The following is a 16,531-nucleotide window of genomic DNA, read 5'->3' on the forward strand; positions in this document are numbered from 1 at the left end:
CCTGTTTCCGGCAAGAATGTACTGCAGCACTATCTGAAGGACACTTCCGGTTAACAGCAGACATACAAGCTCACCTCGCGTCGCAGAAGCAACCGTTGTGAGCTTGTAGATCACACTCGGCTGCGGCGCCGGATGCTGCCGCACACCTTCTGCGCAATGCACGATGGGACGTTGGAAAGTCGTGGATAAGCCTCGTGACAAATCCCCTGAAAGTCTTTGAAGAACATGAACTGATTGGTTGGGCCCCTCCACCATTTGAAATTGATCTCTACAATTTTGTTGTGGTAAAAGAGAAAGAAGGGAGTGTCTGTTATTTATGGATGTGAAGTTGGAGTTCCTTTCTTTGTGTGCGTGCGTGCGTGCGTGTGTGTGCTTAGGGGGAGAGAGAGCGCTAGGTTGGTTTCCCTCTGAGCGGCGAGGTTTACAGTATACATGTTGTAAAATTGCTCCAGGAATGAAAGTCAATTATACTCTGCTAGTTTGTTCTTTCTTTAGTTACATGTTCCTCCTTTTCACTTTACTCCCCACAGTGTTGACTGATGCAGGCAGTTCCTCCGTGCAAGGAGATGAAAGTCTTTTGCACTGGACTGGTTTATTCCAAGTGCAATCAAACTAAACTGACAGTGACAATAAATATAGCAAAAACTAAGTCTGTGAAGGTCAGCCAGTCTAGCTGGGCAGGGCTCACTGGTTAACCTAAGCCCTATGAATAGCGAAAAATATACAAAGCTAACAAGCTTGTAGATCAGCTTTTTTGTGTGAATGTGTCTTATAATGACATGCACAAAATACAAATGCAAGGTTGAAAGTGGTTCAAAGTCAAAACCCCTAGTTTTGCCAGAGAACTGATTCAGGCAGTAATTGTTTGGTCTTGTTTGGAGGACCAGACATCTTTTGGCCTGGCTAAACTTCTTAGGCATATACATATGACATGCTAACCACATGAACACTAGCATCCCTATTCTGGGCATGTCATGACAGGCGAACATGTGGCGAAAATAGGCGAACGTTCCCCAGAAATAGCCTGTAGATCCAAATGTGGTATATTGGTAAAAATAAAAAAGAAATTAAAAAAATCACACCCATGTGAACTGAGTGTGTGTGTGTGTGTGTGTGTGTGTGTGTGTGTGTGTGTGTGTGTGTGTGTGTGTGTGTGTGTGTGTGTGTGTGTGTGTGTGTGTGTGTGTGTGTGTGTGTGTGGGTGTGTATTGCAGGCTACATACAGGCTACATACAGACACGCATACATAGAGACATACACACACAGCTCCATATAGGAGTGGTGTGACCACCGCTAAGTCGAGATGGAAACCGTGCTTCTTCAGACAAATTTTCTTTTTTTTTAGTTTTTTGTGTTTCTCAAAAGCTGTCATTTAAGATCCCCGGAGTTATAGTGCAATGTGACGTGAGCTGTGTGTTCAGTTTTGTATGACTGCTTGTGAACTCCAGCAACAACCTTCAGTAAGACAGATGGGCTATATCGCAGGGTGTAGATGCCACGTCATCCTGTATTTCTTTTGTTCTTGGACTTTGTTTTTGACAGCGTGACAGCATTTCTTTCAGCATGAATAATCAAATGAGTTCAGAGGACAGAGCTGCTATTTTTATAGATGTAAAATATAAAGCAAAAGCAGAAGAGAAACTTGTTTGTGTGTGTGTGTGTGTGTGTGTGTGTGTGTGTGTGTGTGTGTGTGTGTGTGTGTGTGTGTGTGTGTGTGTGTGTGTGTGTGCGTGCGTGCGTGCGTGCGTGCGTGCGTGTGTGCTGTGCGTGTGTGTGTGTTTAAATTCTTCTTCTTTTGGAAAAGCCCTACATTTCTAGGAAGCGACCCTCGGGGCACCAACAATAAATACATAATGAATGAACAAATTAAACCCTATTTCAAAAACATTGTAAATAGCAGATCTACTTGAAGCTCACAACTCATCGCATTGTGAGCTTCATCTGCTATTTTCACTATTTTTGAAAATTATTTTTTCCTGGGGAAATTTACAGCAATGAATTGTTATCAAAAAGAGAATGTACTTTGTAAATCAAGTGCTGGGGTTGAGTATTTTGTCCACCATTAGACAGGAGGGCTTATCAATGCCTATTGGTTCCCCCTTCACCAATGAACACATTTGTGACTCTCATGTCATATTTTATGAGATGACAACAGGACAAAATGACAATATTAATTTAGAGCAAATGTGCATATCTACTTTGGTGCCACTGTGCCCGGCGTGTCTGTGTGCATGTAATGTATCTTGCCACAAAATGATGGCAAATGAGAAGATAAATGATGATTACTTTCTGTCTGTCTGTCTGTCTGTCTGTCTGTCTGTCTGTCTGTCTGTCTGTCTGTCTGTCTGTCTGTCTGTCTGTCTGTCTGTCTGTCTGTCTGTCTGTCTGTCTGTCTGTCTGTCTGTCTGTCTGTGTGTGTGTGTGTGTGTGTGTGTGTGTGTGTGTGTGTGTGTGTGTGTGTGTGTGTGTGTGTGTGTGTGCGTGCGTGCGTGCGTGCGTGCGTGCGTGCGTGCGTGCGTGCGTGCGTGGGTGGGTGCGTGCGTGCGTGCGTGCGTGCGTGCGTGCGTGCGTGTAAACTTAAATAATACAGTCAGTATACTTTTAGGTTTTCCCGTTAACCTGGAACCTCCAGCCTCCACCAAACCAAGTACATAATTAGATCGATAAAGTAATTAATTATCCTGATAAATTGACCCTGCAGGTCCAAGCTGCTGCATTTTTGTTCGCAGAACAGCTTCACTATTCGAAAGTACATAATAACCACATCAATAAACTTCTACTTGCCAAATCTGGGCTGAAACAATGACTAAATAGTATACACTATAATTATGTTGCGAAGGCAGGTATTGATTTTCACCTTTTCAAAATTCCATATTCTTTTTTTAAATCTCTAAAACACAACTTTGGCAAAAGGGCGTTGTACTGTATGTTTTGGGTACAACATGTATAAAGTACGTTGTATTCAAACATTGTCAGAAAAATACTGTTGTGTGCTCAAGGCACAAACTATATTTCAGCAATTAAATGACAGGTTTTCACCTTACATGAAAATTAAACACTTTATCTTATTATCCAGGCGTCCTTTGTGTATGTGTGTCTGTTCACAGCTAATGTTACATACTGTACGGCTACCCCACTTTTATTGTTGCTTTTAGCATTGTTGCTGATATGTAATTTATTGTATATTATGTTGGTGAATAGCGTACCATGGGCCATAATGGAAATGTAAACGTTCTTACAGCATTCTTACTGATGAAGAAGGTTAATGATTGTCTGTTTAGAGTTAAACATACTGTGTAAACTGGTTCGAACATAACTGACAGGAAGAAATTAACAATCAGTGGAGTACTGAGTAATTTGAATGACAAGAGATCTGATAGGAAGATGGAGGCAGGTAGAATGTGTATGAGAGAGACAGGGAGGCAGACAGTGGCGAAAATGTACAGTACCACTGTTAATCACATGCCGTGCTTCTTTCACATAATTTACATTACATAGATAGATTACATAGAAATTCCACTGCACACAATATTATTATAAAGGGCATGCCTCCTACTGGAGAATTGACCCTCATGTCTTTGTACATGCAAAGAAAGATTTTGGGTCAGGTTTGTTTTACACTTAAATATGAGAACAGATTAATTGAATACAGGTGAAGGTGAGGCTGATACAAAAAAAATGAAGGCAGCGTTAATAAGTATTGGATGGGCCTGACTGAATAATGAGTCATGTACAGCAGTGGTTCCCAAACTTTTCAGTTCGAGAGACCCAGAACAGAGACTATACGTTTGCCCAGGACACAAACTAGTGAACATAGCAGATCTACAAGCGCACGACACGACGCTTCACGCCGCGTTGCGAGCTTGTAGAACGGCTATGTTCACTAGTTTGTGTCAGAGTCGTCTAATCAGAGACGTTCTGCCATTGCGGGGTCAGAAACAGCGCTGGTCACGTGATGGTTCATTGTCACTATACCCCTCATAGACTTCAATGCATTCTGTAAACTTCCGCTTTGCGGTTTGTCATTGTACGCCAATAGATGTGTGCGTAGATGACCTGGCCCCATGAAGTGAACAGGAGTGACGCGACTCTCCGAAGGTAGAAGGCTCTGGTTTGTATCATTAAGAACGCCACGCAGAGCTCTGGTGCAACATTGCAGCTATAACAAATGAGTGTTCAGAACATGACGTATGTAAGACTACGGCATAATGACCGATGCATCCTCCCCCACCATACTGTGTGTGTCTAAAGAAGAACTTTTAATTTGTGTCACTTTAAAATAGATGCTGAATCTGTGTCACATCACGCGGCAGATGCTGCTTGTTCACTGTCTGTCTGTGCAAAATGTCTCCCCCCTAGGTGATTTGGTGTCCCGTGCCATGCACCACCTGCAGCCGCTGCACATAAAGAACCCCAGCAATGGCACGCCTGTCCACCAGAAGGCCAACAGCTCTGTGCACTGGGAGCCCGAGGCCCTTTACACCCTCTGCTACTTCATGCACTGTCCGCAGATGGAGTGGGAGAACCCCAATGTGGAGCCATCTAAAGTCACCTTGCAAACTGAAAGGTGAGTGAAACCTTTGTTTCCTTGTGTAATGTGTAATGTACGACAGGCACATTTTCGTTACTCCCTCCCTATACCTTCAAAGCCGCCCCGAAAAGCCACCTGTTGACTTTGTATCAACCCTTGTCTTTAGTGTTATATTGCTTTTCTTTCTTTCTTACTTGCTTATTTTAGTTTTTTTCCTAATAAAGTTGTTGTTGTTGTTATACTGTACTTACCCTCTCCCTCTCCCAACCTACACACATGTAAAACGATTTTGGGTACTTAGAAAAGTGCTGTATAAAGTCCATGTATTATTATCATTATTATTGCGACCGTCAGGGAGCAGTTTATTATTATTATTATTATGGCACAAGTTAACATGTTGACAACAATTGTGAACGCTCAGTAGTACAAGTTGTGCTAGCTTTGCACCCTCCTTTTCCTGCTGGCACTTGTGTGTCCTTTCAGGCACCTTCCTGTTGTCAGTTCATGGTGCATCATCAGTAGTACAATGATTGAATGACCTTAAGGTTGGTACAGATGGTCCAACATGCTTTAGAAACCCAGAGGCGAGTCTGTGACTGCGTGGGTTGGTACAGTGAGTCCTGACTCTCTCCCAGGCACTGCGCACGTTGATGGAGCCCGGTGGGACTGATGGACACATCCTCCAAACTTCTCTCTTCTCCACTGAGGAGATAAAATGCTGTTGTAGCGACCCCGGGCAGTGTAGAGAGAATGCTGGACCGAGAGTGACATGTCAGCAGGCTTTCTGGTCCCTCGAGAGGAAATGCTCTATTTAGAATTGTTGACGGTGGAAGAGAACATAGACGCACTGGAGGGATGATATAGATACACACAAAGATTAAAGGGGATACAGTTGTCTTTGAGGGTTTTATTATTATATGTCGCCTTGTATTAAGTGAAAATTTGCAGAAGGGAATTGCGCCAATGGATTCTACACTAGAGTACATTAAACAATCTCCCTTTTGATGTAACATTGATCGGAAACCAAAAGAGGACATTTCCGCCCCACTGGCTTAAAATAAATCTAGTTTTTGAATGTCTTTACAAACATCCTGCTTTAAATGCCTGAAATACAGTATCTGTCTTTTCGTTGCTTGAGTGTGTGTGTGTGTTTGTAGTTCATGTATCTCGAAAACTGTCCGAGCGACCGACTTCAAACTCGGCGCACACATCGCTGACGACCCGTGGTTGTCCAGAACTACAGACATTGTGTTTAATTATTTCCTACTTTGTTTGTGGCCATGCAGCTTCCACTTAGTTCACAGCCCAGATATGTTAGAGGACTTGGAACTGACCATTCCTCTATAATGCTATGCATAAAAATAGAGTCCTGGCATGCAAGTTATGTTCTATTTTGCATATTGATATTGATGGCATATTTATTTTTTATTGTAGGCTACTAGAGAAGGTTAATATAACATGAAGGCTGTCAAATCGCTTAACTTGTTTTGGTATAACTGTCAGAATCAAAACTTTATTTGCCTTTGTTTACAGTATGTGCTGAAAGTGTGATTTTGAGACCTGTTTCAACAACAAATACAGATCAGATATCGATATTGTAGAACATTAATCAAATAGTTTGCTACAGTTAAAATATTTGCAACCACACTATTCCATTCACTTGTTTTACCCAGGTATTTACTCTTAAGAAGTAATCTTTACAAAAGCTCTTGTGTATTGTCTCTCACTGATGGCCAGCTGGCTCTACCATTGGCTAAGATTAACCATTATTTCCCTTCCAGACTGAGCCTCTCTTTCTTTGAAACCCAGAACGGGAAATATGTCAGCAAAAAATAGTTTTATCACAGTTTCTGAGAAAGGAGAGAAGGGTGGAGGCCTGTTTTTTACCATACAGATCAAATCAGTCAGCCGAAGATGCTGAAGAAGCCTGTGGTTTTGTTTTTGCCAGCGTTTGAAATTTCTGGCAGAAAGTAGGTGTAGAAAGAGTAATTGTTTGTTGTGCTATGGGGAAACTGGTGCCCAGAAAGTTGGCCAGTGAAACGCAATGCATCATGGTTACAAATGGATTAATTAGGTGTATGGCTGTACGGTACTTAACTCCTTTTATTCAGATAAGCCCTCGTGCATTTGGGCTTTTAGAACAATCTATAGGCTCCAAACAAGAACCTTCCACGTTGCACAAATTAACGTTCTCCTTCACATAGAGAAATATGGTCTTTAACAAGGGAGTTTTATAGTGCTGTTTCTTTTTCTTTTTTATCGACAGACTCTTGTGTTTATTCTCTTCTATTGCAGAAGAAAGATAAGAGCCGTATTTCTGCCTTATCCAACATCAATACTGTACATTTATGCAAGCCTGATTATTAGTATTAGTATTGAATAATAAGTGGTGTACTGCACCTTTGAGGCACCATAAACTATGCCTATAACAAGAAGGATTTTTGTTTCTCAAGAACATTTGATGTTGTAGAATAGCTGTGTTATATTTATTCATTTCATCATACTGTAAAAAAATAATTCGGTTCACATTTATCTGTCAATTTGGGCAATTCAAAGTTCCAACTCAAGTTCCCACTGGAGCTGGATATTGTGGATAATAATTGCATGGAGATGTGAGCCTTCTCTACTCCCCTCTCAGAGCTAAGTTAATAAAAATTGGCTTAATAAATCCTGCTCTGTGAGGACTGAGGATGGCATTATATGGCATCATGTCACAATTAGAATTTCAGGGAGGGGTTTACATAAAGATGCACAGCGGCACAGAGAGAGAAGGATGCAGGCAGATGGTTATTGGGTAATTTGCAGGATGGGTGATTAGAAAATGTACAGGTACACTGTGTCTGGTATAAGAATAAATGATGAGATATGAACGTGTCAACTGGGGACGACTCATTACTGCTTTTGATTAAAGTAGCTAATAACAGCATCAGGGCTTCACTCTGCAGCCTCGAGGTCTCAATCTCTGCTGTCCAGACTAACCAAGTTGGAGATTATGAATATTGAGTCAGTGGAAATTACATTTTCAGTCATCTCCAAGGCTATCTTTAATGAGAAAGTTTGTGGTTATTAATGTTTGGGTTCAAACGTTTATTTATTTTACTTGAAGGGTTAGTAGTGCCCGCTGAACGTGTTATGACAATATACTATCAGATACAACAAGTTTAAAGTCACTCCGGAAATCAACACTCTGTCTGGATTTTGCTGCACAGTTACATGCAGTTACAGCATGCAGTGTTATCCCTTACTAGTGGTGTAAAGTAACAAAGTACTTGAGTACAATTTTGAAGTATTTGCACTTTACTTGAGTAATTCCAATTTCCAATCCAATCTCGGATCCAAATATTTAACTTTTACTCCACTACATTTATTTGAGAACGTTAGTTACTAGTAACTTTGCGGATATAAATGATTATATTATAAAACATATATACATTAATCCACTTTAGCCCTATTTTAAACCTAGGCTATTTTAAAATAGCAGATCTATAAGCGATTCGACGCGTTATGAGTAGATCTGCTATTTTCAAACATTTCGTACTTTTACTTTTGGTGCTTTGGGTACATTTTGATACCAATACTTTTGCACTTTTACTCAAGTACATTTTGAATTCCAGACATTTCATTGTAAGGCTGCACCCACACCAAAATACCTATGAGAGTGAAATCCTCATTCCGTCAATGCATTTCAATGGGAATGGAGCGGTTTCATGTCAGCAGAGGATTTCTGCATGCTGCGCAAACTTTCCGTTTATGCTGGAGCAGATACATTCTCCGGTTTTCCCCCTCTGTCCAATCGGGTGAGTCGAAGGCGGAATGGGGAGGGTCCTGGAAGTGACTGACAGGCACTTCCAGAACCTGGCTTTGGGACGGAATGCGCTCTCTCAGTTTTTTTTTTTTTTTTGTCAGCCGCGCACAAAAAGAGTTTATCCACTGGTGACCATACTTTGGTGTGCATGGTTTCAGCCTAATTTCTATATTGCAGTATTGATCAGGCACGTGCACACGCCACACATAGACATCAAAGGGTCAGTTTTTAGTATACGGTGAATAAAATGCAAATGCCCTCTTTCCATGCCATACCTGCATGAACTCCTGAAATTGAATGCAGCATCTTATGTTGAAAGAATTGCCCTCTCTGTGAAAAAAATCGAGCAACGAAAATACCCGACCTCCAAGCTCGCAAAGCGTTGTGAGCTTGGAGGTCGGCTAATTTCGATATTTTCACCAAAAGGCCCCTTTAGAAATGTCAGCCCCTGCTGCCTCTCTAACATTCTCTGGACATCCCTGGTATTGATACTTTTACTCAAGTAAAACATTTGAGTCCTTTTTCCACCGCTGCTGTGCACAGGCCCTTTCTGGTGTTGCCCCCACTGATGGAGTGGATCCGGGTGGCGGTGGCCCACACAGAGCACCGGCGGAGCTTCTCCGTGGACAGCGACGATGTGAGACAGGCGGCCAGGCTGCTCCTGCCCGGAGTGGACTGTGAACCACGGCAGCTCAAGTATGTTTATCTCAGTATCTCCCACACACTAGTCCACTTGCCAGAATCTGAACCCTGGCATATTGAGTACACCAAGGTTTTATGTTATAAATGTTGAGTAAGGGTCCCCAGCATGTAGAAACTGCCGGATGCTAACTTGCATATGTTGAGCAATTTTCATAATTTGCATAATTTGATTTATTTAGCATAATCCCCCATAATAATGGATAATATGTCAAAAACTGATTGGCTGATTTGAACAATATTGGAGTGGTTTTGGGGGTTATTGAGGATGCTGAATCCATTTCTGACATTTTCTAAATTCAAAATGGCCGTTTTAAACCGGAAATGGCCATATACAACATAAAAAAGTATCACAATCACCCTACTTTAAGTTGGTATAAGGCCATTTCCGGTTTAAAACGGCCATTTTGAATTTAGAAAATGGATTCAGCATCCTCAATAACCCCCAAAACCACTCCAATATTGTTCAAATCGGCCAATCAGTTTTTGACATATTATCCATTATTATGGGGGATTATGCTAAATAAATCGAATTATGCAAATTATGAAAATTGCTCAACATGTGCAAGTTAGCATCTGGCAGTTTCTACATGCTGGGGACCCTTACTCAACATTATAACATAAAACCTTATTGTACTCAATATGTCCGGGTTCACAATGGGGCTCTATGGGCTGGCAAGTAGACTAACACTCTCTCTTCTCTCCCTTACTTCTGTCAGTCTGTTTACCAGGCACGTGCACACATAGACATCAAAGGGGGCTCGAGCCCCTGCCCTTTTATCCTTCTGTAAAAAAGTACCCTCTCCAGACCATGAATGCAGTTTTTACCTTGGTGAGAGAAACACACATGCCCTCTTTTCCATGCCATACCTGAATTCAGCATTCAAGAGAATTGCCTTGCCAAACTCTCCTGAACTTGAATACAGCATCTTAAGCTGAAATAATTGCCCTCTCTGTGTGGGAATCCATGCCGTTAAGCCACATCTCCAGTATTGCCTTTTTATGTTTAGTTTAGTGTGGTATCAAGTACCGAAAATAGCCGACCTCCAAGCTCACAATGTGTCGCAACGCAAATCTAAGGCAAATCTAAGGCAAATCTAACAAAAACAGGTAGACCAAATTAAGTAAAAACTTCATAAATGATAACACAAAAAATCAAGAATGCTATCTAGATAACATTTATGGTCATTTGAGGGTAGGCAAGTGCTACGGCAAGCGCTATGGGCTAAGGTGGAGTCTTAACTCATATAGTGCCAATCCCGAGAAGACTCGTGAAAAATACTCGAGTATCACATGGTGCCAATCCCGAGTATTCTCGTGAAAAGTAATATATTACTGTAACGGCGGATACATTACCGAGAACAATGGCCGGAGGTCCGGAGACGAAATCCGTCGCTGATTTCGCATCATCACGGCTCCACGAGCACAAAATAGTCCCATCCATAACATTGAGGTGGACGGGGGATCTCATCTTTAATGTCCATTATCTCAAAACTACACTAGAAGCTAGGATGGAGGCAGATGCTCGCTTATGTTACACATGTATAAAAGCTCCCGGTCCGCCATTACACAACTCCACGTGGACAACGATCGGTTCCGGCGCAGGACGCGATGACGTCAGACCGGAAGTGTTTGCGCTGTGGACTTCTGGCCTTCAAAATAAGATAACGGGGGTGATGCCAACCTGAGACTGGCATCGTGGACTTTATAATCCGTTAATTTCATGGGCACTAAATTAGTTAATAGGTGAGTCTCAAAGAGTCTAAGGCAAGTGGATTGCTGTCCTGGGGTTTGTCTCTTTCTGTCTCAAACTCTCGTTCTTCTTTGTCTCTCTCTGTCTCGTTTCTCACACAACAGACAAACACATGCATGCATAATGCGTATGCATATGCGCAGACAATGTGGCGTGCATGTGCATGTGCATACGCATGTGTGCTGCATGTTTCTTACTTGGTAGTTCATTGATGATGTATGTATGCTGGTGCTAATGGGAGAGTGCCAGCACATTTAATTATCTACTACTTAAGTGCACGCTCTAAAATCTAATCATTGTTAAGTTCAAATGAAATCACTAGGCTATAGAAGCCCATGTTTGCCAATGTAAAAAAAGGTCCTGGAAGTCCTTATTATCAGAAACGTTCTCAAAATAATGACTTAGTATGCTGAAATATTAATAATGAGAAAGTTGAAACATTCTCAAAATAATGACTTACGACCCTATCACAGAGCGCAAAGAGGCAATGGTGCACCATCTTTTCCAACCGATGCATTTTCAGACCATGCAGCGCCCTGATTGTTTCATTCCAAATGATCTTGAGCCTGTTTAGCACCCATGGGTTGGTCTTAATGAGATGTGGTCTGGATAAAACAGGGCGCACTGGTGTCTTACGCACAGACCAGCTTTTGTTTGGTCTTAACTCTCTCTCAGTGACAGTGCTGTTGCCGACATTTCCTTACTATTTAGGATTAAGATGTGCATACAGTAGGTAGTTCACAATGTGCACAGACTGATAGCAGTCAAAATACATTCCCTACACAAATGTGTCTAGTGCAAAACATTTCAAATATACTATATATACTGTATATGAATATCCTTTTTTAAATTAATGTTCTTACTTTGTTCATGTAATGTGTAATAAAAGCACAGACTGTACTGCCCAGTTATTGAAATTCCAAACACAAGGTGACAAATTATTGACAATTGTCTTTGATACTTTGACAATGTTGCATTGCTGACTGTATACAGCCAGTATACAGTGAATAGACTTGGACCATGCTGTATTGATGCCTGCATATACCTGTACAGCCAGACAGTGAATAGACTTGGAACATGCTGCATTGATGCCTGCATATACCTGTACAGCCAGACAGTGAATAGACTTGGAACATGCTGCATTGATGCCTGCATATACCTGTACAGCCAGACAGTGAATAGACTTGGAACATGCTGCATTGATGCCTGCATATACCTGTACAGCCAGACAGTGAATAGACTTGGAACATGCTGCATTGATGCCTGCATATACCTGTACAGCCAGACAGTGAATAGACTTGGAACATGCTGCATTGATGCCTGCATATACCTGTACAGCCAGACAGTGAATAGACTTGGAACATGCTGCATTGATGCCTGCATATACCTGTACAGCCAGACAGTGAATAGACTTGGAACATGCTGCATTGATGCCTGCATATACCTGTACAGCCAGACAGTGAATAGACTTGGAACATGCTGCATTGATGCCTGCATATACCTGTACAGCCAGACAGTGAATAGACTTGGAACATGCTGCATTGATGCCTGCATATACCTGTACAGCCAGACAGTGAATAGACTTGGAACATGCTGCATTGATGCCTGCATATACCTGTACAGCCAGACAGTGAATAGACTTGGAACATGCTGCATTGATGCCTGCATATACCTGTACAGCCAGACAGTGAATAGACTTGGAACATGCTGCATTGATGCCTGCATATACCTGTACAGCCAGACAGTGAATAGACTTGGAACATGCTGCATTGATGCCTGCATATACCTGTACAGCCAGACAGTGAATAGACTTGGAACATGCTGTATTGATGCCTGCATATACCTGTACAGCCAGACAGTGAATAGACTTGGAACATGCTGCATTGATGCCTGTATACTAGGGATGCGAAGATATACCGGTACGGATCGTAATCGCGATACAAACGTCCGCGATACGGTCGAATCGGTTCATTCAGTGTGTACCGGTACATTAGACGGCCGAAATCGTGATGGATCGTACCGTGAGTATCTGGATCGGTAAATTCCGCGATTGTATCGGTTCTTCCATAATAGTATGTCATTCTATACTGTGTTTCCGAGGCGCCATGAATGCACCATCATCAGCCGTTCGGTTCAGCCCCCTCCCCAAAAGCCAGTCTTTAACGCGAGCTGCGACTCGACACACGGACATCTGCACTCTGCATGCATGCAACCAGGGAGACAGACAGTGCAGCGAAATGCGAGTGAATCAACACAGACGAACTAACAGCCCCACGGGTTAAAAAGATGTAAGAGTAGTACAGTACTTAGCTTTATAACATCCAAGTCCGCTGCGCTGATTGTTGTCACAGAGTAGCACAGGCTGATCGAGTGATATGTAATCAACAGCCGTTTCATAGCGAATCTCCGACGGACAATTGATTGAGATCATCTTCTGCGCTATATTAACTGCACACACACAACAACAATGTTGCTGGGTGTTGTAGGACTACTGCTTGCGTTTAAAACAAAGTATTTGTCACTGTTCTTCTACAACTTTCCTGTTGATGCAAGCAACTCTGAACTCTCTCACTTTCTCTGCTGCTAGTTCTGCTCTGGGAAAGAAGCCTAATTTATACATCCAGTACAAGGGTGTCGCACCTAAAATAGCAGACCTACAAGCTCACAATGCATCGTGGATGCGACGCGCTGTGAGCTTGTAGGTCTGTTTTAAAACATTTTGGCTATAAAAATGGCATAATCCTGGATATAATAATAATATAATATAATATAATATAATATAAAATAATAATACAAACCAGGGAGGGACTGTTTTTCAGGTCAAGGACCCCTTAGCTCAGACAGAGATCAAGCAGGGACCCTCGCTGTAGGCTATACTGTATCACACAAATATTTGGCAGGCCCCCTGTAATAACCCTGGATTGGGGTCCCTGTCTCCCAGTTGAACACATATAGGCCTACTAATAATGACATAGGCCTTCTATATGATTAGTTATCAAACAATTCTACAATAGCCAGCAGCTTTGTGTTCTCCCAGAATACTATATTTTGGGTTGTTAGACAGAGCCTAGTACTACAGTGAAACAATAAATTGCCTTGAATTTATATTTCATACATTTTTAGTCGCTATGTTTTGTAAATTTTGGGATTTGGGCTTGAATCGTGGTGAATCGTGAATCGTATCGCATCGTATCGGGAACAGGGGTGGATCGTGATGTATCGTATCGTCAGGATTTCAATGTATCGCAATTATATTGTATCGCTGGCTGTGTATCGAGGTCCGTATCGTATCGCCTCAGTGGTCGAGATTCGCACCCCTACTGTATACAGTGGCTGACTTGCCACTCTCTAGGTTTTCTTCAGAATAGGTACAGTAGGACACTGATTTAATTAAAGCAGAAATACTAGTGGTATAATGTAACTATAAGTACTTTGTCACAATACGTATACGTTTTTGGGAGGATATACCTGTACACACAGTATACTTTACTTGACTTTATATATTCATCACAACTTTAACTTTTACTTCAATACATTTAAAATAAGAAAATCATACTTTTGGACACCTTGTTACTCAAATAAGATCTGAATAAAATTGCTAGTCTCTCATCATGATATTGAATGATTCAGAATGTTCAAATTCACGAGAGAGAACAACTGACTCTCTCGTCAAGACAAGTTGCCTGCTGTCCATTGTTGTGTGCAAGGACATAACAATTATGTTGACTTATTAGTGGCTGTTTCATATTGCATTTATACATTTTGATGTTTGATAGCCTCATTCATGTGCCAATCCTTTATATTGCAGAGGCTTTGATTTTGACTTTGAGAAAATAAGAAGCATTGTGTGTGTTCTGCTCATGGGGCCTGGCACAGTGTATTTGTAAGAAGAGTAGGCTAGTGTCGATGTTTCCAATGTTCGTCTGAACTCTGAATGAAAGGTTTTTAATTTGTTGAGTACCTGGCTGATAAAGGCACAGGCTCTCATGTTGTGTTTATTCTTTCATGAACCATTTGTTGAGATCAATCAGCCAAAGACACTTTTGAGTGCGTGACTGAATGAAACACACTAAAAGCTACAAGTGGATGTACTGTAGATAGAGGATTCTTTCTTTGGTCCAACTCCACTCAAAACTCAAAACATTTCTGGTTGATTTGTTTCTTCAAGTACTATGAAAAACTCTGTGTGCTTCTGATAGTACATTCAGTGTGAGTTACTTAGCACTTTGACTCAAGTGATTATTTTCTTATGTGACTTTTACTGGTGTCTCTTTCAAATAACATCTTTATTGTTTACCTAAGTATGACTTCCAAGTACTTTATATGCCACAGAGAAATACAGTCATTGTAAATATGGAGTCCAGTAGTATACAGTATATGTAGGGCTAGGCTTATGTTCCTGGTACTGTGGCTGCTCATTTTGTATGTCCTTTGCAAAAAATAAAGTTTAATGAACATATCCATCATAAGCCAGCATGGTGATGAACCCTGGGCCTTTAGTATCTCAAAATGAGTTAATAAAGTTAACATTATTTAGAGTGTGTCATTATTTTGAGAAATCTTTCTGTATCTTGAGATACTAGTCGTTGTTTCTCATTAAAACAATTGTTCAATGTCATTTATGCCGACAATTCCTGGTACACAATATCTGAGTACCTTAAAAAGCTATAGAGCTTTCAAAATAAATTAGTTGGCTTGATCATTAAACTCCATCCCAGAACACATTTTCTCCCTGCTCATTTTATTAACCTCAAGGGGCTCTTCTACAGTCTAACAAGTGGCACTCAAAGGACCATGATGGAAAGTTTTTATTCTTTTGATGGATATGTACTGTACAAATATAGCCTACTCAATAAAGAGGTCAGTCATTTAATTAATCAATCATTTAATAAATCAATTAGTAATGACAGTCTGATTGATTGATTGATTGATTGATTGATTGAATACTTTATTAGCAGGAAAAGCACAGGAAAGTACAGTTCAATACAATGTCTGCTAAGAGGATTTTAAACCCTATATGGATTGTTTCCATTGGGGTCCTTTGTACTACTATGCAAAAAGAAAGGGTTAGAAATCAAGAAGAAAGCTATGTTAGCTAAACAGTTCTTTTTCATCACATTACAGAATTGAGCTTCCATAACTATCAGGCTGCTATTGTCATATTATTTAAACTTGTCGAGTTGATTGACAGCTATTTCAAGGATCATAAACCAGTAAGACTCCCTAATCGGGAGATAAGCGACCGTAGGTCACATGTATACACAAAGAGTAGGGAGCAGTGTCCCCAAAAAATGTGGAGGGATCCATGTTGATGACATGAGTAGACATACTGTGTAGCGAGTTTCGTGATAATAGGGGAAAAATTGGAGGAGCAGTGTCCAAAAATGTGCTTTCAAAAATCGGCCTGAAGGTGGCGCTATATGGGACAGATCCATGTTGATGACATGAGTGTAGACATACTGTGTACCGATTTGAGTGATTTTAGGGGCAAAATTGTAGGAGCAGTGTCCAAAAATGTGTTTTGCAAGAATCGGCCTCATGGTGGCGCTAGAAGAGGGCCATGTGAGAAATGAGGGGTGGGGTCTCCGCGCCGCCGAGGCGGACGAATAGGTACCGGCCCCGGCTCTCCCGGTCGCTCCTAGCCCAAGTTACGGCATTGTATGTGCGCTGCAGTGGCAGGGGGTCCTCCACTGGGGGCGCCACCACTTTTGCATCCGTTCTGGAGCACCAGGAGTCGGTGGTC

General features: G+C 41.4%; 1 protein-coding gene across 1 annotated transcript in view; it reads left to right on the forward strand.

Moving 5' to 3' along the window:
- The window catches only part of LOC308308571 (ankyrin repeat and BTB/POZ domain-containing protein 3-A), a gene marked incomplete at both ends in the record, with an annotated part of 201,601 nt that overhangs the window by 149,919 nt on the left and 35,151 nt on the right, over window positions 1-16,531 (forward strand). Inside the window, 2 exons of the mRNA XM_080753989.1 lie at window positions 4,360-4,567; window positions 8,880-9,032. Coding sequence (XP_080610115.1) covers window positions 4,360-4,567; window positions 8,880-9,032 — 361 coding nt within the window. The remainder of the gene's footprint in view (window positions 1-4,359; window positions 4,568-8,879; window positions 9,033-16,531) is intronic.

Source organism: Nannobrachium achirus (assembly GCF_963921795.1).
Source record: "Nannobrachium achirus genome assembly, chromosome: 23".
NCBI lineage: Eukaryota > Metazoa > Chordata > Actinopteri > Myctophiformes > Myctophidae > Nannobrachium > Nannobrachium achirus.